The sequence below is a fragment of the Stigmatopora argus genome, chromosome 14 (assembly GCF_051989625.1).
Source record: "Stigmatopora argus isolate UIUO_Sarg chromosome 14, RoL_Sarg_1.0, whole genome shotgun sequence".
Classification (NCBI taxonomy): Eukaryota; Metazoa; Chordata; class Actinopteri; order Syngnathiformes; family Syngnathidae; genus Stigmatopora; species Stigmatopora argus.
In genome coordinates, this window is record NC_135400.1 from 13,720,577 (window position 1) to 13,743,597 (window position 23,021).

At 30.9% G+C, this 23,021-nt stretch overlaps 1 protein-coding gene across 1 annotated transcript; it reads right to left on the bottom strand.

The window, feature by feature from the left end:
• Positions 1–2: 2 nt before the first annotated feature.
• LOC144088312 (lipid droplet assembly factor 1-like) lies at positions 3–22,824 on the bottom strand. The gene is made up of 7 exons (XM_077618645.1): positions 22,686–22,824; positions 22,521–22,609; positions 22,310–22,453; positions 950–1,039; positions 448–616; positions 81–226; positions 3–8 (listed from the first exon to the last, which is right to left on the bottom strand). Exons 3-7 carry the CDS (start codon positions 22,310–22,312, stop codon positions 3–5), a joined length of 414 nt encoding a protein of 137 aa, XP_077474771.1. The 5' UTR covers positions 22,313–22,453; positions 22,521–22,609; positions 22,686–22,824.
• Between the last annotated feature and the right edge of the window lie 197 nt (positions 22,825–23,021).

Consider the following 23,021-nt stretch of genomic DNA (forward strand, 5'->3'; position numbering starts at 1 on the left):
ACTTAACTCTCGTAATGGTAGGGTTTTAAATGTCCAACATTGCCAAAAAGACAGTTAGTTATATTTTGTTGTATTTTTACCTTAGTTAGATGAGGGTAGTAGTAGTAAAGGATGTTGGAGGTGACCATGTAAAAGGCAGCGACGACCGCCGACGCCACAAGCGAGAAGAAGGCCACGCCGGACAGAATGCACAGCAGACTCAATGCACCCATAAACAGCAAGGAGCCTAAACAATGTCAATTAGTGAAATCATTTCAATAAAGTTTTTTAAAAAAATCCGGAATCACACACTCAAACATTCACTACACATGACATAAAGCACATGCATTCCGGAATAAATAAAATCATAACATTAAATGGAAAACTAACCAAAAGGGAATATACCTTGTAGTAAAATCGAAAATACTAACATCTAAAAATAAACCCTTAATATTCCCAAAAAATTACCTTCAAAGAAAAGAAAAGCGCCAACCGCCATGACGAGCGTCACCAGGGCGAAGAGGACGAAAAGGCTGACCGGAACCACAGCCGTGGCGCAGAACGTCATGACCGCCAGCGCCAAAACCGGGTGGCCATTCAGGTACTGGACCGCTCGCGAGTTCATCAGCACCGTCACCTGTCAGCCACAAGCAACAAAATGTCAAAATGCATCATGTATTTTTCTTTTCGTTGGATTTTTAATGTACAAAACATCCATGCCAAGCAGTGTTGCATTCTAGATGCCTCGTTTGTAGGATTTTTGTTTTCTCAGGTTATATCCCTTATTTTTGTTACTTGCCATAATGTGTTTTTGATATCAAGTCTAGAAGGATATTGTTTACAAAAATGTCCAAAAACACAAAAAATGTTTTTTTTTTTTTTTTTTTTTTTTTCAGTTGGATCAAGTATGCATGATTTTAACCAATGACGGATGTCTATTGCCTTCAATGACAGATGAGCGGAAGCTTACCTTGGGGTTGTTGTAGACTTGGTTGGAAACGGCGTTCCAACCCTCCCACATCTCATTGCTGCTGCCGGCCTGCATCTCCACTCGCACTTCCTTGGACAGACAGATGACAACAAGAGGTCAACACAAAAAAGACTCCAAATTCTCAAGTGGATCAACTTTTATGGAGTTGCCAGGTTGACGCCTGAACAAAAAAGTTACTGTGCTCAACAAGTTGTGTAAAAAGAATGTTGAAGACTAATACCCAACACACCCAACACTCACTCCTCCTCCTTCTGCTTCTCCTCCTCCATTTTCTCCCCCCTTTCCACTTCCTGCACTAGAGACTTGTTGATGAAACATTGCTGCCATCTACTGTTGGTATTTTGTAAAAACCCGGTTTGACTAAGAAGAAATAAGTGTTTTCACCACTTGAGCTGCCCTAAATTGTTGTTTTATCTATTTTTTAAGTAAGGCATTTTTTGCTGAAAATATGACCATGTATAGTAAGGCTTTTTTAATGAAAAAAATGACCATGTATAGTAAGGCTTTTTTTTAAGAAATAAAAAATGACTATGTATAGAAAGGCTTTTTTTCTTAAAAAATGACCATGTATAGTAAGGCTTTTTTTTTTTAGAAATAAAAAATGACTATGTATAGAAAGGCTTTTTTTCTTAAAAAATGACCATGTATAGTAAGGCTTTTTTCTTTAAAAAAAAACCGACATAGTATAGTAAGGCTGTTTTTCTTAAAAGACGACATAGTATAGTAAGGCTTTTTTTCAAAAAAAAAAAAACGACATAGTATAGTAAGGCTTTTTTCTTAAAAAAACGACATAGTATAGTAAGGCTTTTTTTTCTTAAAAGGCGACATAGTATAGTAAGGCTTTTTTTCTTTAAAAAAACGACATAGTATAGTAAGGCTTTTTTTCTTAAAAAACGACATAGTATAGTAAGGCTTTTTTTCTTTAAAAAACGACATAGTATAGTAAGGCTTTTTTTTCTTAAAAAACGACATAGTATAGTAAGGCTTTTTTTCTTAAAAAACGACATAGTATAGTAAGGCTTTTTTTCTTAAAAAAAACGACATAGTATAGTAAGGCTATTTTTCTTTAAAAAAACGACATAGTATAGTAAGGCTATTTTTCTTTAAAAAAACGACATAGTATAGTAAGGCTATTTTTCTTAAAAAAACGACATAGTATAGTAAGGCTTTTTTTCTTTAAAAAAAACGACATAGTATAGTAAGGCTTTTTTCTTAAAAAAACGACAGTATAGTAAGGCTTTTTTTTCTTAAAAGGCGACATAGTATAGTAAGGCTTTTTTTCTTTAAAAAACGACATAGTATAGTAAGGCTTTTTTTCTTAAAAAACGACATAGTATAGTAAGGCTTTTTTTCTTTAAAAAACCGACATAGTATAGTAAGGCTATTTTTCTTAAAAAAAACGACATAGTATAGTAAGGCTTTTTTTCTTTAAAAAAAACGACATAGTATAGTAAGGCTTTTTTCTTAAAAAAACGACATAGTATAGTAAGGCTTTTTTTTCTTAAAAGGCGACATAGTATAGTAAGGCTTTTTTTCTTTAAAAAACGACATAGTATAGTAAGGCTTTTTTTCTTAAAAAACGACATAGTATAGTAAGGCTTTTTTTCTTAAAAGACGACATAGTATAGTAAGGCTTTTTTTCTTTAAAAAAACGACATAGTATAGTAAGGCTATTTTTCTTAAAAAAATGACATAGTATAGTAAGGCTTTTTTTCTTAAAAAAACGACATACTATAGTAAGGCTTTTTTTCCTAAAAGACGACACAGTATAGTAAGGCTTTTTTTCTTTAAAAAACGACACAGTATAGTAAGGCTTTTTTTTCTTAAAAAAACGACATAGTATAGTAAGGCTTTTTTTCTTAAAAAACGACATAGTATAGTAAGGCTTTTTTTCTTTAAAAAAACGACATAGTATAGTAAGGCTATTTTTCTTAAAAAAACGACATAGTATAGTAAGGCTTTTTTTCTTTAAAAAACGACATAGTATAGTAAGGCATTTTTTCCTAAAAGACGACATAGTATAGTAAGGCTTTTTTTTCTGAAAAAACGACATAGTATAGTAAGGCTTTTTTTCTTAAAAGACGACATAGTATAGTAAGGCTTTTTTTCTTAAAAAACGACATAGTATAGTAAGGCTTTTTTTCTTTAAAAAACGACATAGTATAGTAAGGCTTTTTTTTCCTTAAAAAACGACATAGTATAGTAAGGCATTTTTTCTTAAAAGACGACATAGTATAGTAAGGCTTTTTTTCTTAAAAAAAACGACATAGTATAGTAAGGCTTTTTTTGTTAAAAAACAACATAGTATAGTAAGGCTTTTTTTCTTAAAAAACGACATAGTATAGTAAGGCTTTTTTTGTTAAAAAACCACATAGTATAGTAAGGCTTTTTTGCTTAAAAAAACGACATAGTATAGTAAGGCTTTTTTTCTTTAAAAAAAACGACATAGAATAGAAAGGCTATTTTTCTTAAAAAAACGACATAGTATAGTAAGGCTTTTTTTCTTAAAAAACGACATAGTATAGTAAGGCTTTTTTTCTTTTAAAAAACGACATAGTATAGTAAGGCATTTTTTCTTAAAAGACGACATAGTATAGTAAGGCTTTTTTTCTTAAAAAAACGACATAGTATAGTAAGGCTTTTTTTCTTAAAAAACGACATAGTATAGTAAGGCTTTTTTTCTTAAAAAACGACATAGTATAGTAAGGCTTTTTTTCTTAAAAAAACGACATAGTATAGTAAGGCTTTTTTTCTTAAAAAAACGACATAGTATAGTAAGGCTTTTTTTCTTTAAAAAAACGACAGAATAGTAAGGCTATTTTTCTTAAAAAAACGACATAGTATAGTAAGGCTTTTTTTTCTTAAAAAACGACATAGTATAGTAAGGCTTTTTTTCTTTTAAAAAACGACATAGTATAGTAAGGCTATTTTTCTTTAAAAAATCGACATAGTATAGTAAGGCATTTTTTCTTAAAAGACGACATAGTATAGTAAGGCTTTTTTTCTTAAAAAACGACATAGTATAGTAAGGCTTTTTTTTTTTTAAAAATGACATAGTATAGTAAGGCTTTTTTTTTCTTTAAAAAAAACGACATAGTATAGTAAGGCATTTTTTCATAAAAGACGACATAGTATAGTAAGGCTTTATTTCTTTAAAAAACGACATAGTATAGTAAGGCTTTTTTTTCTTAAAAAACGACATAGTATAGTAAGGCTTTTTTTCTTAAAAGACAACATAGTATAGTATGGCTTTTTTTCTTAAAAAAACGACATAGTATAGTAAGGCTTTTTTTGTTAAAAAAAACACATAGTATAGTAAGGCTATTTTTCTTAAAAAAACGACATAGTATAGTAAGGCTTTTTTTTCTTAAAAAACGACATAGTATAGTAAGGCTTTTTTTCTTTTAAAAAACGACATAGTATAGTAAGGCTTTTTTTGTTAAAAAAACGACATAGTATAGTAAGGCTTTTTTTCTTTAAAAAAACGACATAGAATAGTAAGGCTATTTTTCTTAAAAAACGACATAGTATAGTAAGGCTTTTTTTCTTTTAAAAAACGACATAGTATAGTAAGGCTTTTTTTTCTTAAAAAACGGCATAGTATAGTAAGGCTTTTTTTCTTAAAAGACGACATAGTATAGTAAGGCTTTATTTCTTTAAAAAACGACATAGTATAGTAAGGCTTTTTTTTCTTAAAAAACGACATAGTATAGTAAGGCTTTTTTTCTTAAAAGACGACATAGTATAGTAAGGCTTTTTTTCTTAAAAGACGACATAGTATAGTAAGGCTTTTTTTCTTAAAAAAACGACATAGTATAGTAAGGCTTTTTTTGTTAAAAAACCACATAGTATAGTAAGGCTATTTTTTTTAAAAAAACGACATAGTATAGTAAGGCTTTTTTTTTCTTAAAAAACGACATAGTATAGTAAGGCTTTTTTTCTTAAAAGACGACATAGTATAGTAAGGCATTTTTTCTTAAAAGACGACATAGTATAGTAAGGCTTTTTTTCTTTAAAAAATGACATAGTATAGTAAGGCTTTTTTTCTTTAAAAAAACAACATAGTATAGTAAGGCTTTTTTTCTTAAAAAACGACATAGTATAGTAAGGCTTTTTTACTTAAAAAAACGACATAGTATAGTAAGGCTTTTTTTCTTAAAAAAACGACATAGTATAGTAAGGCTTTTTTTCTTTAAAAAAACGACATAGTATAGTAAGGCTATTTTTCTTAAAAAAACGACATAGTATAGTAAAGCTTTTTTTCTTAAAAGACGACATAGTATAGTAAGGCATTTTTTCTTAAAAGACGACATAGTAAGGCTTTTTTTCTTAAAGAAACGACATAGTATAGTAAGGCTTTTTTTTCTTAAAAAACGACATAGTATAGTAAGGCTTTTTTTCTTAAAAAACGACATAGTATAGTAAGGCTTTTTTTCTTTAAAAAAACAACATAGTATAGTAAGGCTATTTTTCTTAAAAAAACGACATAGTATAGTAAGGCTATTTTTCTTAAAAAAAACGACATAGTATAGTAAGGCTTTTTTTCTTAAAAAAACGACATACTATAGTAAGGCTTTTTTTCCTAAAAGACGACACAGTATAGTAAGGCTTTTTTTCTTTAAAAAACGACACAGTATAGTAAGGCTTTTTTTCTTAAAAAACGACATAGTATAGTAAGGCTTTTTTTCTTAAAAAAAACGACATAGTATAGTAAGGCTATTTTTCTTAAAAAAACGACATAGTATAGTAAGGCTTTTTTTCTTAAAAAAACGACATAGTATAGTAAGGCATTTTTTCCCAAAAGACGACATAGTATAGTAAGGCTTTTTTTCTTAAAAGACGACATAGTATAGTAAGGCTTTTTTTCTTAAAAAAACGACATAGTATAGTAAGGCTTTTTTTCTTAAAAAACGACATAGTATAGTAAGGCTTTTTTTCTTTTAAAAAACGACATAGTATAGTAAGGCTTTTTTTGTTAAAAAAACGACATAGTATAGTAAGGCTTTTTTTCTTTAAAAAAACGACATAGAATAGTAAGGCTATTTTTCTTAAAAAACGACATAGTATAGTAAGGCTTTTTTTCTTTAAAAAACGACATAGTATAGTAAGGCTTTTTTTTCTTAAAAAACGACATAGTATACTAAGGCTTTTTTTCTTAAAAGACGACATAGTATAGTAAGGCTTTATTTCTTTAAAAAACGACATAGTATAGTAAGGCTTTTTTTTTCTTAAAAAACGACATAGTATAGTAAGGCTTTTTTTCTTAAAAGACGACATAGTATAGTAAGGCTTTTTTTCTTAAAAAAACGACATAGTATAGTAAGGCTTTTTTTGTTAAAAAACCACATAGTATAGTAAGGCTATTTTTTTTAAAAAAACGACATAGTATAGTAAGGCTTTTTTTTTCTTAAAAAACGACATAGTATAGTAAGGCTTTTTTTCTTAAAAGACGACATAGTATAGTAAGGCATTTTTTCTTAAAAGACGACATAGTATAGTAAGGCTTTTTTTCTTTAAAAAATGACATAGTATAGTAAGGCATTTTTTCTTAAAAGACGACATAGTATAGTAAGGCTTTTTTTCTTAAAAAAACGACATAGTATAGTAAGGCTTTTTTTCTTAAAAAACGACATAGTATAGTAAGGCTTTTTTTCTTAAAAAACGACATAGTATAGTAAGGCTTTTTTTCTTAAAAAAACGACATAGTATAGTAAGGCTTTTTTTCTTAAAAAAACGACATAGTATAGTAAGGCTTTTTTTCTTTAAAAAAACGACATAGAATAGTAAGGCTATTTTTCTTAAAAAAACGACATAGTATAGTAAGGCTTTTTTTTCTTAAAAAACGACATAGTATAGTAAGGCTTTTTTTCTTTTAAAAAACGACATAGTATAGTAAGGCTATTTTTCTTTAAAAAATCGACATAGTATAGTAAGGCATTTTTTCTTAAAAGACGACATAGTATAGTAAGGCTTTTTTTCTTAAAAAACGACATAGTATAGTAAGGCTTTTTTTTTTTTAAAAATGACATAGTATAGTAAGGCTTTTTTTTTCTTTAAAAAAAACGACATAGTATAGTAAGGCATTTTTTCATAAAAGACGACATAGTATAGTAAGGCTTTATTTCTTTAAAAAACGACATAGTATAGTAAGGCTTTTTTTTCTTAAAAAACGACATAGTATAGTAAGGCTTTTTTTCTTAAAAGACAACATAGTATAGTATGGCTTTTTTTCTTAAAAAAACGACATAGTATAGTAAGGCTTTTTTTGTTAAAAAAAACACATAGTATAGTAAGGCTATTTTTCTTAAAAAAACGACATAGTATAGTAAGGCTTTTTTTCTTAAAAAACGACATAGTATAGTAAGGCTTTTTTTCTTTTAAAAAACGACATAGTATAGTAAGGCTTTTTTTGTTAAAAAAACGACATGGTATAGTAAGGCTTTTTTTCTTTAAAAAAACGACATAGAATAGTAAGGCTATTTTTCTTAAAAAACGACATAGTATAGTAAGGCTTTTTTTCTTTTAAAAAACGACATAGTATAGTAAGGCTTTTTTTTCTTAAAAAACGGCATAGTATAGTAAGGCTTTTTTTCTTAAAAGACGACATAGTATAGTAAGGCTTTATTTCTTTAAAAAACGACATAGTATAGTAAGGCTTTTTTTTCTTAAAAAACGACATAGTATAGTAAGGCTTTTTTTCTTAAAAGACGACATAGTATAGTAAGGCTTTTTTTCTTAAAAGACGACATAGTATAGTAAGGCTTTTTTTCTTAAAAAAACGACATAGTATAGTAAGGCTTTTTTTGTTAAAAAACCACATAGTATAGTAAGGCTATTTTTTTTAAAAAAACGACATAGTATAGTAAGGCTTTTTTTTTCTTAAAAAACGACATAGTATAGTAAGGTTTTTTTTCTTAAAAGACGACATAGTATAGTAAGGCATTTTTTCTTAAAAGACGACATAGTATAGTAAGGCTTTTTTTCTTTAAAAAATGACATAGTATAGTAAGGCTTTTTTTCTTTAAAAAAACAACATAGCATAGTAAGGCTATTTTTCTTAAAAAAAAACGACATAGTATAGTAAGGCTTTTTTTCTTAAAAAACGACATAGTATAGTAAGGCTTTTTTACTTAAAAAAACGACATAGTATAGTAAGGCTTTTTTTCTTAAAAAAACGACATAGTATAGTAAGGCTTTTTTTCTTTAAAAAAACGACATAGTATAGTAAGGCTATTTTTCTTAAAAAAACGACATAGTATAGTAAGGCTTTTTTTCTTTAAAAAAACAACATAGTATAGTAAGGCTATTTTTCTTAAAAAAACGACATAGTATAGTAAGGCTATTTTTCTTAAAAAAAACGACATAGTATAGTAAGGCTTTTTTTCTTAAAAAAACGACATACTATAGTAAGGCTTTTTTTCCTAAAAGACGACACAGTATAGTAAGGCTTTTTTTCTTTAAAAAACGACACAGTATAGTAAGGCTTTTTTTTCTTAAAAAAACGACATAGTATAGTAAGGCTTTTTTTCTTAAAAAACGACATAGTATAGTAAGGCTTTTTTTCTTAAAAAAAACGACATAGTATAGTAAGGCTATTTTTCTTAAAAAAACGACATAGTATAGTAAGGCTTTTTTTCTTAAAAAAACGACATAGTATAGTAAGGCATTTTTTCCCAAAAGACGACATAGTATAGTAAGGCTTTTTTTCTTAAAAGACGACATAGTATAGTAAGGCTTTTTTTCTTAAAAAAACGACATAGTATAGTAAGGCTTTTTTTCTTAAAAAACGACATAGTATAGTAAGGCTTTTTTTCTTTTAAAAAACGACATAGTATAGTAAGGCTTTTTTTGTTAAAAAAACGACATAGTATAGTAAGGCTTTTTTTCTTTAAAAAAACGACATAGAATAGTAAGGCTATTTTTCTTAAAAAACGACATAGTATAGTAAGGCTTTTTTTCTTTAAAAAACGACATAGTATAGTAAGGCTTTTTTTTCTTAAAAAACGACATAGTATACTAAGGCTTTTTTTCTTAAAAGACGACATAGTATAGTAAGGCTTTATTTCTTTAAAAAACGACATAGTATAGTAAGGCTTTTTTTTTCTTAAAAAACGACATAGTATAGTAAGGCTTTTTTTCTTAAAAGACGACATAGTATAGTAAGGCTTTTTTTCTTAAAAAAACGACATAGTATAGTAAGGCTTTTTTTGTTAAAAAACCACATAGTATAGTAAGGCTATTTTTTTTAAAAAAACGACATAGTATAGTAAGGCTTTTTTTTTCTTAAAAAACGACATAGTATAGTAAGGCTTTTTTTCTTAAAAGACGACATAGTATAGTAAGGCATTTTTTCTTAAAAGACGACATAGTATAGTAAGGCTTTTTTTCTTTAAAAAATGACATAGTATAGTAAGGCTTTTTTTCTTTAAAAAAACAACATAGCATAGTAAGGCTATTTTTCTTAAAAAAAAACGACATAGTATAGTAAGGCTTTTTTTCTTAAAAAACGACATAGTATAGTAAGGCTTTTTTACTTAAAAAAACGACATAGTATAGTAAGGCTTTTTTTCTTTAAAAAAACGACATAGTATAGTAAGGCTATTTTTCTTAAAAAAAACGACATAGTATAGTAAGGCTTTTTTTCTTAAAAAACGACATAGTATAGTAAGGCTTTTTTACTTAAAAAAACGACATAGTATAGTAAGGCTTTTTTTCTTAAAAAAACGACATAGTATAGTAAGGCTTTTTTTCTTAAAAAAAACGACATAGTATAGTAAGGCTATTTTTCTTAAAAAAACGACATAGTATAGTAAGGCTTTTTTTCTTAAAAGACGACATAGTATAGTAAGGCATTTTTTCTTAAAAGACGACATAGTATAGTAAGGCTTTTTTTCTTTAAAAAACGACATAGTAAGGCTTTTTTTTCCCTTAAAAAACGACATAGTATAGTAAGGCTTTTTTTCTTAAAAAAACGACATAGTATAGTAAGGCTATTTTTCTTAAAAGGCGACATAGTATAGTAAGGCTTTTTTTCTTTAAAAAACGACATAGTATAGTAAGGCTTTTTTTCTTAAAAAACGACATAGTATAGTAAGGCTTTTTTTCTTTAAAAAACGACATAGTATAGTAAGGCTTTTTTTTCTTAAAAAACGACATAGTATAGTAAGGCTTTTTTTCTTAAAAAACGACATAGTATAGTAAGGCTTTTTTTCTTAAAAAAAACGACATAGTATAGTAAGGCTATTTTTCTTTAAAAAAACGACATAGTATAGTAAGGCTATTTTTCTTTAAAAAAACGACATAGTATAGTAAGGCTATTTTTCTTAAAAAAACGACATAGTATAGTAAGGCTTTTTTTCTTTAAAAAAAACGACATAGTATAGTAAGGCTTTTTTCTTAAAAAAACGACAGTATAGTAAGGCTTTTTTTTCTTAAAAGGCGACATAGTATAGTAAGGCTTTTTTTCTTTAAAAAACGACATAGTATAGTAAGGCTTTTTTTCTTAAAAAACGACATAGTATAGTAAGGCTTTTTTTCTTTAAAAAACGACATAGTATAGTAAGAGTGTTTTTCTTAAAAAACGACATAGTATAGTAAGGCTTTTTTTCTAAAAAAAAACGACATAGTATAGTAAGGCTTTTTTCTTAAAAAACGACATAGTATAGTAAGGCTTTTTTTTCTTAAAAGGCGACATAGTATAGTAAGGCTTTTTTTCTTTAAAAAACGACATAGTATAGTAAGGCATTTTTTCTTAAAAAACGACATAGTATAGTAAGGCTTTTTTTCTTTAAAAAACGACATAGTATAGTAAGGCTTTTTTTCTTAAAAAACGACATAGTATAGTAAGGCTTTTTTTCTTTAAAAAACCGACATAGTATAGTAAGGCTATTTTTCTTAAAAAAACGACATAGTATAGTAAGGCTTTTTTTCTTTAAAAAAAACGACATAGTATAGTAAGGCTTTTTTCTTAAAAAAACGACATAGTATAGTAAGGCTTTTTTTTCTTAAAAGGCGACATAGTATAGTAAGGCTTTTTTTCTTTAAAAAACGACATAGTATAGTAAGGCTTTTTTTCTTAAAAAACGACATAGTATAGTAAGGCTTTTTTTCTTAAAAGACGACATAGTATAGTAAGGCTTTTTTTCTTTAAAAAAACGACATAGTATAGTAAGGCTATTTTTCTTAAAAAAATGACATAGTATAGTAAGGCTTTTTTTCTTAAAAAAACGACATACTATAGTAAGGCTTTTTTTCCTAAAAGACGACACAGTATAGTAAGGCTTTTTTTCTTTAAAAAACGACACAGTATAGTAAGGCTTTTTTTTCTTAAAAAAACGACATAGTATAGTAAGGCTTTTTTTCTTAAAAAACGACATAGTATAGTAAGGCTTTTTTTCTTTAAAAAAACGACATAGTATAGTAAGGCTATTTTTCTTAAAAAAACGACATAGTATAGTAAGGCTTTTTTTCTTTAAAAAACGACATAGTATAGTAAGGCATTTTTTCCTAAAAGACGACATAGTATAGTAAGGCTTTTTTTTCTGAAAAAACGACATAGTATAGTAAGGCTTTTTTTCTTAAAAGACGACATAGTATAGTAAGGCTTTTTTTCTTAAAAAACGACATAGTATAGTAAGGCTTTTTTTCTTTAAAAAACGACATAGTATAGTAAGGCTTTTTTTTCCTTAAAAAACGACATAGTATAGTAAGGCATTTTTTCTTAAAAGACGACATAGTATAGTAAGGCTTTTTTTCTTAAAAAAAACGACATAGTATAGTAAGGCTTTTTTTGTTAAAAAACAACATAGTATAGTAAGGCTTTTTTTGTTAAAAAACGACATAGTATAGTAAGGCTTTTTTTGTTAAAAAACCACATAGTATAGTAAGGCTTTTTTGCTTAAAAAAACGACATAGTATAGTAAGGCTTTTTTTCTTTAAAAAAAACGACATAGAATAGAAAGGCTATTTTTCTTAAAAAAACGACATAGTATAGTAAGGCTTTTTTTCTTAAAAAACGACATAGTATAGTAAGGCTTTTTTTCTTTTAAAAAACGACATAGTATAGTAAGGCATTTTTTCTTAAAAGACGACATAGTATAGTAAGGCTTTTTTTCTTAAAAAAACGACATAGTATAGTAAGGCTTTTTTTCTTAAAAAACGACATAGTATAGTAAGGCTTTTTTTCTTAAAAAACGACATAGTATAGTAAGGCTTTTTTTCTTAAAAAAACGACATAGTATAGTAAGGCTTTTTTTCTTAAAAAAACGACATAGTATAGTAAGGCTTTTTTTCTTTAAAAAAACGACATAGAATAGTAAGGCTATTTTTCTTAAAAAAACGACATAGTATAGTAAGGCTTTTTTTTCTTAAAAAACGACATAGTATAGTAAGGCTTTTTTTCTTTTAAAAAACGACATAGTATAGTAAGGCTATTTTTCTTTAAAAAATCGACATAGTATAGTAAGGCATTTTTTCTTAAAAGACGACATAGTATAGTAAGGCTTTTTTTCTTAAAAAACGACATAGTATAGTAAGGCTTTTTTTTTTTTTTAAAATGACATAGTATAGTAAGGCTTTTTTTTTCTTTAAAAAAAACGACATAGTATAGTAAGGCATTTTTTCATAAAAGACGACATAGTATAGTAAGGCTTTATTTCTTTAAAAAACGACATAGTATAGTAAGGCTTTTTTTTCTTAAAAAACGACATAGTATAGTAAGGCTTTTTTTCTTAAAAGACAACATAGTATAGTATGGCTTTTTTTCTTAAAAAAACGACATAGTATAGTAAGGCTTTTTTTGTTAAAAAAAACACATAGTATAGTAAGGCTATTTTTCTTAAAAAAACGACATAGTATAGTAAGGCTTTTTTTCTTAAAAAACGACATAGTATAGTAAGGCTTTTTTTCTTTTAAAAAACGACATAGTATAGTAAGGCTTTTTTTGTTAAAAAAACGACATAGTATAGTAAGGCTTTTTTTCTTTAAAAAAACGACATAGAATAGTAAGGCTATTTTTCTTAAAAAACGACATAGTATAGTAAGGCTTTTTTTCTTTTAAAAAACGACATAGTATAGTAAGGCTTTTTTTTCTTAAAAAACGGCATAGTATAGTAAGGCTTTTTTTCTTAAAAGACGACATAGTATAGTAAGGCTTTATTTCTTTAAAAAACGACATAGTATAGTAAGGCTTTTTTTTCTTAAAAAACGACATAGTATAGTAAGGCTTTTTTTCTTAAAAGACGACATAGTATAGTAAGGCTTTTTTTCTTAAAAGACGACATAGTATAGTAAGGCTTTTTTTCTTAAAAAAACGACATAGTATAGTAAGGCTTTTTTTGTTAAAAAACCACATAGTATAGTAAGGCTATTTTTTTTAAAAAAACGACATAGTATAGTAAGGCTTTTTTTTTCTTAAAAAACGACATAGTATAGTAAGGCTTTTTTTCTTAAAAGACGACATAGTATAGTAAGGCATTTTTTCTTAAAAGACGACATAGTATAGTAAGGCTTTTTTTCTTTAAAAAATGACATAGTATAGTAAGGCTTTTTTTCTTTAAAAAAACAACATAGCATAGTAAGGCTATTTTTCTTAAAAAAAAACGACATAGTATAGTAAGGCTTTTTTTCTTAAAAAACGACATAGTATAGTAAGGCTTTTTTACTTAAAAAAACGACATAGTATAGTAAGGCTTTTTTTCTTAAAAAAACGACATAGTATAGTAAGGCTTTTTTTCTTTAAAAAAACGACATAGTATAGTAAGGCTATTTTTCTTAAAAAAACGACATAGTATAGTAAAGCTTTTTTTCTTAAAAGACGACATAGTATAGTAAGGCATTTTTTCTTAAAAGACGACATAGTAAGGCTTTTTTTCTTAAAGAAACGACATAGTATAGTAAGGCTTTTTTTTCTTAAAAAACGACATAGTATAGTAAGGCTTTTTTTCTTAAAAAACGACATAGTATAGTAAGGCTTTTTTTCTTTAAAAAAACAACATAGTATAGTAAGGCTATTTTTCTTAAAAAAACGACATAGTATAGTAAGGCTATTTTTCTTAAAAAAAACGACATAGTATAGTAAGGCTTTTTTTCTTAAAAAAACGACATACTATAGTAAGGCTTTTTTTCCTAAAAGACGACACAGTATAGTAAGGCTTTTTTTCTTTAAAAAACGACACAGTATAGTAAGGCTTTTTTTTCTTAAAAAAACGACATAGTATAGTAAGGCTTTTTTTCTTAAAAAACGACATAGTATAGTAAGGCTTTTTTTCTTAAAAAAAACGACATAGTATAGTAAGGCTATTTTTCTTAAAAAAACGACATAGTATAGTAAGGCTTTTTTTCTTAAAAAAACGACATAGTATAGTAAGGCATTTTTTCCCAAAAGACGACATAGTATAGTAAGGCTTTTTTTCTTAAAAGACGACATAGTATAGTAAGGCTTTTTTTCTTAAAAAAACGACATAGTATAGTAAGGCTTTTTTTCTTAAAAAACGACATAGTATAGTAAGGCTTTTTTTCTTTTAAAAAACGACATAGTATAGTAAGGCTTTTTTTGTTAAAAAAACGACATAGTATAGTAAGGCTTTTTTTCTTTAAAAAAACGACATAGAATAGTAAGGCTATTTTTCTTAAAAAACGACATAGTATAGTAAGGCTTTTTTTCTTTAAAAAACGACATAGTATAGTAAGGCTTTTTTTTCTTAAAAAACGACATAGTATACTAAGGCTTTTTTTCTTAAAAGACGACATAGTATAGTAAGGCTTTATTTCTTTAAAAAACGACATAGTATAGTAAGGCTTTTTTTTTCTTAAAAAACGACATAGTATAGTAAGGCTTTTTTTCTTAAAAGACGACATAGTATAGTAAGGCTTTTTTTCTTAAAAAAACGACATAGTATAGTAAGGCTTTTTTTGTTAAAAAACCACATAGTATAGTAAGGCTATTTTTTTAAAAAAAACGACATAGTATAGTAAGGCTTTTTTTTTCTTAAAAAACGACATAGTATAGTAAGGCTTTTTTTCTTAAAAGACGACATAGTATAGTAAGGCATTTTTTCTTAAAAGACGACATAGTATAGTAAGGCTTTTTTTCTTTAAAAAATGACATAGTATAGTAAGGCTTTTTTTCTTTAAAAAAACAACATAGCATAGTAAGGCTATTTTTCTTAAAAAAAAAACGACATAGTATAGTAAGGCTTTTTTTCTTAAAAAACGACATAGTATAGTAAGGCTTTTTTACTTAAAAAAACGACATAGTATAGTAAGGCTTTTTTTCTTTAAAAAAACGACATAGTATAGTAAGGCTATTTTTCTTAAAAAAAACGACATAGTATAGTAAGGCTTTTTTTCTTAAAAAACGACATAGTATAGTAAGGCTTTTTTACTTAAAAAAACGACATAGTATAGTAAGGCTTTTTTTCTTAAAAAAACGACATAGTATAGTAAGGCTTTTTTTCTTAAAAAAAACGACATAGTATAGTAAGGCTATTTTTCTTAAAAAAACGACATAGTATAGTAAGGCTTTTTTTCTTAAAAGACGACATAGTATAGTAAGGCATTTTTTCTTAAAAGACGACATAGTATAGTAAGGCTTTTTTTCTTTAAAAAACGACATAGTAAGGCTTTTTTTTCCCTTAAAAAACGACATAGTATAGTAAGGCTTTTTTTCTTAAAAAAACGACATAGTATAGTAAGGCTATTTTTCTTAAAAAAACGACATAGTATAGTAAGGCTTTTTTTCTTTAAAAAACGACATAGTATAGTAGGGCTTTTTTTTTTTTTTTTAAACGCCATAGTATAGTAAGGCTTTTTTTCTTTAAAAAAACGACATAGTATAGTAGGGCTTTTTTTTTTTAAACGCCATAGTATAGTAGGGCTTTTTTCTTAAAAAACGATATAGTATAGTGAGGCTTTTATTTCTTAAAAAACAACATAATATAGTAAGGCTTTTCTTTCTTAAAAAATGACATAGTATAGTAAGGCTTTTTTTCTTTAAAAAATGACATAGTATAGTAAGGCTTTTTTCTTAAAAAAATGACATAGTATAGTAGGGCTTTTTTTCTTTACAAAATGACATAGTATAGTAAGGCTTTTTTTCTTTAAAAAAACCAACAGTGTTGGAAAACACTAGTGTTGTCCTTCAGAAGCAATTCAGCAGAGGACGCTGCAGGCCACCTTTGTCCTGCTCTATATTAAAATGGCCTCCAGGATGGAAAGAGTACTTCCTCCTGTGATTTGTTCAACGGGTGACTGGTCTACAAATGAGTGGCGTCCAACACTAGCACCAATCATGGTAGCTGTTTTATGGCCTTTCTTCGCATTTAGCTGCCGGCCAGGCTTCCTAATCACGCCCTGTTGGATTGAACACAGCCACTGACATTTGTATTCCACTTTCCACCAAAAAGAACTCGGTGAACTCGGAAAGTTAACGGCAACGATATGACACTTTGCAGTCGCAGTGATTTGGATTCCCAATCGTGCCTGGCAGCAAAGAAGATAAAATTTTATGTATTTTTACGTGGTCAAATGTGCATTAAGCACTTTCAAAAGTCAAAAGTTTTAAAAGAATTAATTCCTTCAGCACGTTTAAAACTCTAAACACTTGCATCATAAAAACATCTTCGTTCACTTAAAATCATCAGTTCACTATTACGCTTGCTAATTACAGATGCTAATTGTTAGCCTGTGTGCCATTGGGGTTTCCCATTTTTGTCTTGAGCAAGTAAATGCAACGCAACTTTCGGATTCTATCGGCCAAACTGTTTTGTTGTGAATTCAATTATGTCACTTACAGCATGTTTGGTGAAAAAAGACAGATCTCTAAAAAAATATTATTTGTTTAAATCAATGTAAGTGACTGGTATTTCAAGCAACTGTATTATTATCCCACGAAAGTAAGAGAGTTGTTCTTTGGCGCTGCAATCTTTCATGTCGCGGCGTTTGATGAAAATGGATTATTCCTAATGTGTGTCTCACGCACACACCTCCGCAGCCGAGATGTATGAGATGGTCCGCGAGCGTATCGACGGAACAATGTGTCAAGCGGCACGTGGCGAGCCAGCCACTCGACGGATTGCGCCCCCTACACGTGATTGATGGCTTGTCGTCCGATTCCAATTTGCATGGGCTGATTGGAAGAATCCAATCAGCTCGACAAGAGGGTGGGTGGGGGTGAAAAGCATAAAATACTCACAAATCTCCCGCGTTTTCCCATCAGGAGTCAAGTTATTGACCCGGCCCTGCTTGCTGATTTTGATGATAAAATGAAAGAGAGCTGGGTGATTTTTTTTTTTTGCCGAGTAGAATCTTAAGATTTCGCTTTGTTTACATTTAACTCAAAGTTCTTCAGTGTAAAAGTAGATATTTATTTCCTCCAGTTCCCCCCCCCTCGGGCATAATTTTAAACCACACCATACATAGGAAGCATCAATAAAAAAATCTAATCTGTCAAATTAATTTTTAATAATTTATAATTTACTTTTCGGTGGCTTGAGTGGTTGGCACTTCGGCCTCACAAGCTCTGGGGTCCTGGATTCAAATCCAGGTAGTTCCACCTGCATGTTCTGTGCGTGGGTTTTCTCCGGGTACTCCGGTTTCATCTCACATTCCAAAAACATGCGGTAGGCTGATTAGACACTCTAAATTGAACCCTAGCTATGATTGGTTGTCCGTCTTCTTGTGCCCTGCAATTGGCTGGCCACCAATTCAGGGTGTCCCTGCCTCTGGCCCGAAGTCAGCTGGGATAGGCTCCAGCACCCCACGCAACCCTAGTCAGGATAAAGTGGTTCAGAAAATGAAATTTAAAAAAAAATGATAAGAAGCAAAGAGCCACATTGATAGGCTCCAGCACCCCAAACAACCCTAGTGAGGATAAAGCGGTTCAGAAAATGACATTTTAAATAAATGATCAGATTGATTTTGGCTGGGAGCCGCATGTGGCTCTCGAGCCCGTATTTGCCACCCCTGCCCTAGAGTCTTTTTGAAGTTGCACAGGAAGGTTCCGGCAGCTGGCCCACGCGGGAACAAACGGATCTTTGCGCATTGTCAGTGGTGGTCATTATGTTCAATGGAGGGAGAGGACGGATTTGGCTTCCACTCCTCCTGGCTCAAAGAGAACTCCCCGGCGTGCAGTAAAGGCCACTGGCGCACGGGCGGGTCACAGATTACTTACACACTTGACATGATAGTTCTATGCTTTGGCTTGTGGACACCAGTCCATTCAGCTACTACGGTTGTTCAAATCCAGATTTTTTTTGCAGGATTTTGAAGGATGGGCATATTATGGGCAGCCTCAGAACCCCTGAGAAATGATATAAAAGCATTGTGTTTTTTTAAGCTACACATGTTTATTTATTCATTTTCCAAACCGCTTATCCTCGCAAGGTCCGTGGGGGTGTGCCGGAGCCTATTACAGCCAGCCAATTGCAGGGCACAAGGAGACAAAGGACAATCATTTACAATTTAAAAATCTTAAACCAGCTTACCTTGCATGTTTTGGGGATGTGGGAGGAAACCGGACGACCCGGAGAAAACCCGATGAGAGCATGCAAACTCCACACATTAAGGACCAACCTGGGTTCGAACCCTCGACCCCAGAGCTGTGAGGCGGATGCACTAGCCACTCGTCAACCAGCAACAGCAGTCACTATAGTGGAGGGAATCTGATTATAAAAATATGTACAACCTTCCCGAGCAGACTGATTACAAATGTGAGCAACATCAGAAGTAGTACTCGCTTTGGCCACACAGCGGTATCCCACCTGCCATCACCAAGTGTATTTCTTCTACCCATAAACGATCTAGTCATAATAACATTGAATTATTAATATCCATACAAAAAACGTAATAAATATGTTAAATTGTACCTTATTTTTCCATGTCTGTCCTTCTCACTTGTTCTTTGAGGTAGTCTGGCTTCCATTTAGTCAATCGTTTTCAATGGGAAAACTCGCACAAATGTTTTGCAAGAACAGACCTTTCTCACTAAAAAAACAAAACATGGCCCACAGTTTGATCGCTTGTTCTTCTATTTCTACATACCCCGACAGCCATACCAACTTAAAAGAAGCATATAGTTGTTTTTTAACTCTGGTTTGGGGAGTCCACGCTTTGCATTCACTTTAGCATGGTGAGCTCTAGCCACATGCGCAAGCACTGCTGTGATTGGCTGCGCACAGTGATTGCATCATATCCAATGATTGGCTGGACACCTGTCACTCGCTTAAAGCAAAATGCCACAGAAAAAAGTTATATATTATATATAACTTTTTTTCTGTATCATTGCAAATGAATTAGAGAGATCATATATTTAATTAATTTTCGTCGATTGGACGTCTATTGCTGTCGACAAATGTGCATTAATCATGGCAGAACTAGCTCCGCCCATTAGAAGATATACTGACCATATGTTTTTATGTGCGTTAAATTATTTTGTTCTTCCTTTTCCAGAATTTACACTTTAATTGTTGAAAGATGACAGAATTTGGACAAATGTAGGAATTAGATATGTGATAAAGAGAGACTATAGTAAGAGAGAGTGCTCTATTGAGTGTTTGTTTTTTCTTCTAATAAAATATTGCTCACTAATAGCAGCCTTCGTAACTGAAAACTTTTTGCACTAAAGATGTAAAATCTATGAGGTGTTCCTGAATAATGAAGCAGAATGGAATCTGTGCAGGTCACTGAGTTTGTAGGATAAAAAAAATGATGAAAAATGGAGCAGCCGAGCACCAAATATGTAAGTTTGATGGATTATTATTTCTGCCAGTCTCATTTTTTTTTTAAATGGATTAAGCAAGAAGCAGATTTTAGTACGTGCTAAGTGCTCTCGAGCAGGAAGGAGAAGAGGTTGGGAAGGTCATGAGAGTAATCACTTGCTGATCATTGACTCGTCCAAGTTTGACCTTTTGGATTGTGGCATGAGGAGGGCAGTCAAGGTAAAACCGACAAGTTGTTTTTATTAAGTTATCGGCTGCCAGCGATGGCCAATAAAAAATTGATCCACATACAGACTCCATTGGGAATATTATAACCTGATTAAACCCATTCCAAAGAACCAGAGGGTTGCTTTATGTTGATTTATTTACCTATTCTCCGCGCATGAAATCAGTTTATTCCAAAATTTTGGAACAAACCATGTTAGCCACAACGTATTCAGTGAATACCTTCAAATTTGTACTGTACAGTACAAATTTGAAGGTACATAACTTTGTTCACCTGGGATCGAACCCTCGACCCCAGAACTGCATGGCCTAACCCATGGCCTTATCCTATATGAATGTAACCATAACACAAATCTATTACAATTTTTAGCAAGAAAGGGTAAACAATGAATGCCATGAAATGAATTCCTTTATGAAGAGCGCTTGTGGTGTCGCAAGGTAAAAGTCAAAGATAATCAGTTGCCACTCGAGAGACGTTGAAGCCTCGCAAATCCTCTTGTGTTCGTCTCCACAGCTGTCTGAATACCGGCCTGTCTAATCCATTAGACACCCCCCCCACCACCAATCCACTTTCATGCGACAAACCACACTACTTTAATGTCATTGAACACAAAAGGTCACCCGGGAAGCCGGACTCATTCAGTGCCAACGACGGCGATAGACGTCCTGTCCGTTTTGACCGTTTTGACTCAGATGTTATGCACGGCGGTAACGTGACTTGTGCTATGCGGAGGATAAAGAATATACACATGGACGTCTATCTTTGACCATAGCTGTGTATTTAAGCCAGCTGGCATCCCTCCACCAACTGGTGTTAATTTGGACTCATTTTCATTCACTATCAGCACTTAACAGGCGGACTCTTACAAACCGGGCTTGCGGCGAGTCATCCATTTCTGACGCTGTTGGACTTAATGCTAATGTCTGTCGTCGCAGTATTTTATTAGCTGTACTGCAGTAAAATCTCGCTACTTTTTGCGAAAAACAGCCATTGATCCTGGAAATGGTCACAATAGTTAACCTTTTTTCTCAAAAAAAATGACCATGTATAGTCAGCCTTTTTTTCTTTAAAAAATGACTATGTATAGTAAGCCTTTAAAAAAAACGACTGTATAGTAAGCCTTTTTGTCTACAAAAAATGACCATGTATAGTAAGCCATTTTTTCAAAAAAAAAAATAACATGTAGATTGTAGAGTAAACCTATTTTTCTGCAAAAAATGACCATGTACAGTAAGCCTTTAAAAAAACGACCATTTATAGTAAGCCTGTGTCTCTACAAAAATGACCGTGTATAGTAAGCCTTTTTAAAAATAAAAAAAGAGCATGTATAGTAAGCCTTTTTTTCTTTAAAGAAATGACCATGTATAGTAAGCCTGTTTTTCTACAAAAAAATGACCATGTATAGTAAGCCTTTTTTCTTAAAAAATGACCATGTATAGTAAGGCTGTTTTTCTACAAAAAATGACCATGTATAGTAAGGCTGTTTTTCTTTTAAAAAAGACCATTTATAGTTTTTTTTTCCTATTTCAGTTTTTTTTGTTCTCAGGCCCGATTTTCAATCACGTGATCATTATACCTCCGAATGAGTTTTTGCTGGCAGCCCCTAATTTATTCCCTGCCATTGAAGTTATAAAGCACAAATCCATTTTAAAGGACGTCCAATCCAATTTGCCAGTCAAAATGGTTAGGATGTCAATTACTTTCAATGGCAGCCAACAGCTTGACACTTGAAAAATTAAAATCATTTTAAAACATTTTCATCCCATTCCCCATTTGCCAAATGAATGTGTGAGGATTTCAAGCACTGATGTTTCTGTTCAGGAGAGCCCTGTTATAGATGATGACATGCCAAGGCAGCCCTAATGAAGTTTGTTGTTGTGAGACTATAATTCCTTCAAGGACACGCATGAGAAAAGCACAAAATCAACATTTGCGTCGCCTGTCAAACCTTTACAACACAAACCCTGCAGCGCTCTAATGAAAACGCTGCCTTACTGTATCTATCTATTCAAGTGCTTTGGCTTCGCCTCCTTTTGAATCGAAAGTTTAACCTTCACGGGTATTTGACAAACTTGCAGTTTTACATAAGTGCAACAGCGACGGTTGCTAAGGGAAAAAATCACTTTAAGAACCTTGAAGTGATTTTGTGACCTCTTTGAAATAGGAAATTTGAACAAAAATCAACTTTACAGTGTTATTAGCCTAACCATGATGTTGCTTTTGTGTATAATCATTGTATTTGTAACACAGTGCCTCCTATGTATTGGTTGGAAATGTCTTTAAAGACATGGTAGCCCCAGAAATAGTTCTTTCCATTAAGGATTTGGTCAGAATTCCAAGTTAACAATACTTCTCTTCTTAATGGGCATATTAAACAAAAAAAATGTGACAACTCACCATTTGTTCCCAACCGGAATGTTCCTCAAAGAGGTCTGACAATACGACAAAGCTTGCAAAAAAACAAAGCCTTTGCTTTACTTGGAAGTCTCCAACTGTGTCAGGAAGAATCTGATTGGCTGACAGAATGGCAGGCTTTTATTTCTGTCGAGGGGAAAAATATAATAATTAGTATGACTAATGTTAGCTGCAAAAAATAGCCAAAACTCACCCTTTTAAGGCCCACTTTCATGTCACGTGGTACTTTACTGAATCCACAAGAATGGAAAACCAGCAGTCCTTTTCTTTGTTAAATAAACCCTTAAAAAAATCACAAGAAATAGTTTTAATGCCCAATACACAATGTAAATGGAGCCCAAAATGGTTTGTCACTCACTTGCATTATGTTATGGTGATTCTGCCTCTGGATTGGACTAGTACGGTAAAACCTCCTGGTCTTCTGAACCTCTTTCCTCCTCTGATCCACTTTCAATTTCATATTCCAACTCGTTTCACGATAAACACAATGAGTCTCAACAACTCTTTTCCATGAAGTCAATTAGGCCCCTTTCGGATTCGTCCTTTTCGTCATCGGTTTCCACTATGCAAAGGCAAACCGCGACACAAATTATTTTTATTATACAATTTCAATAGTCATGGTTCTGTGTAAATCTTAATTTATCTTTGAATACGTTTTAGCGGTACACAGACGTTTCGTCGAAAGACTTTTGGT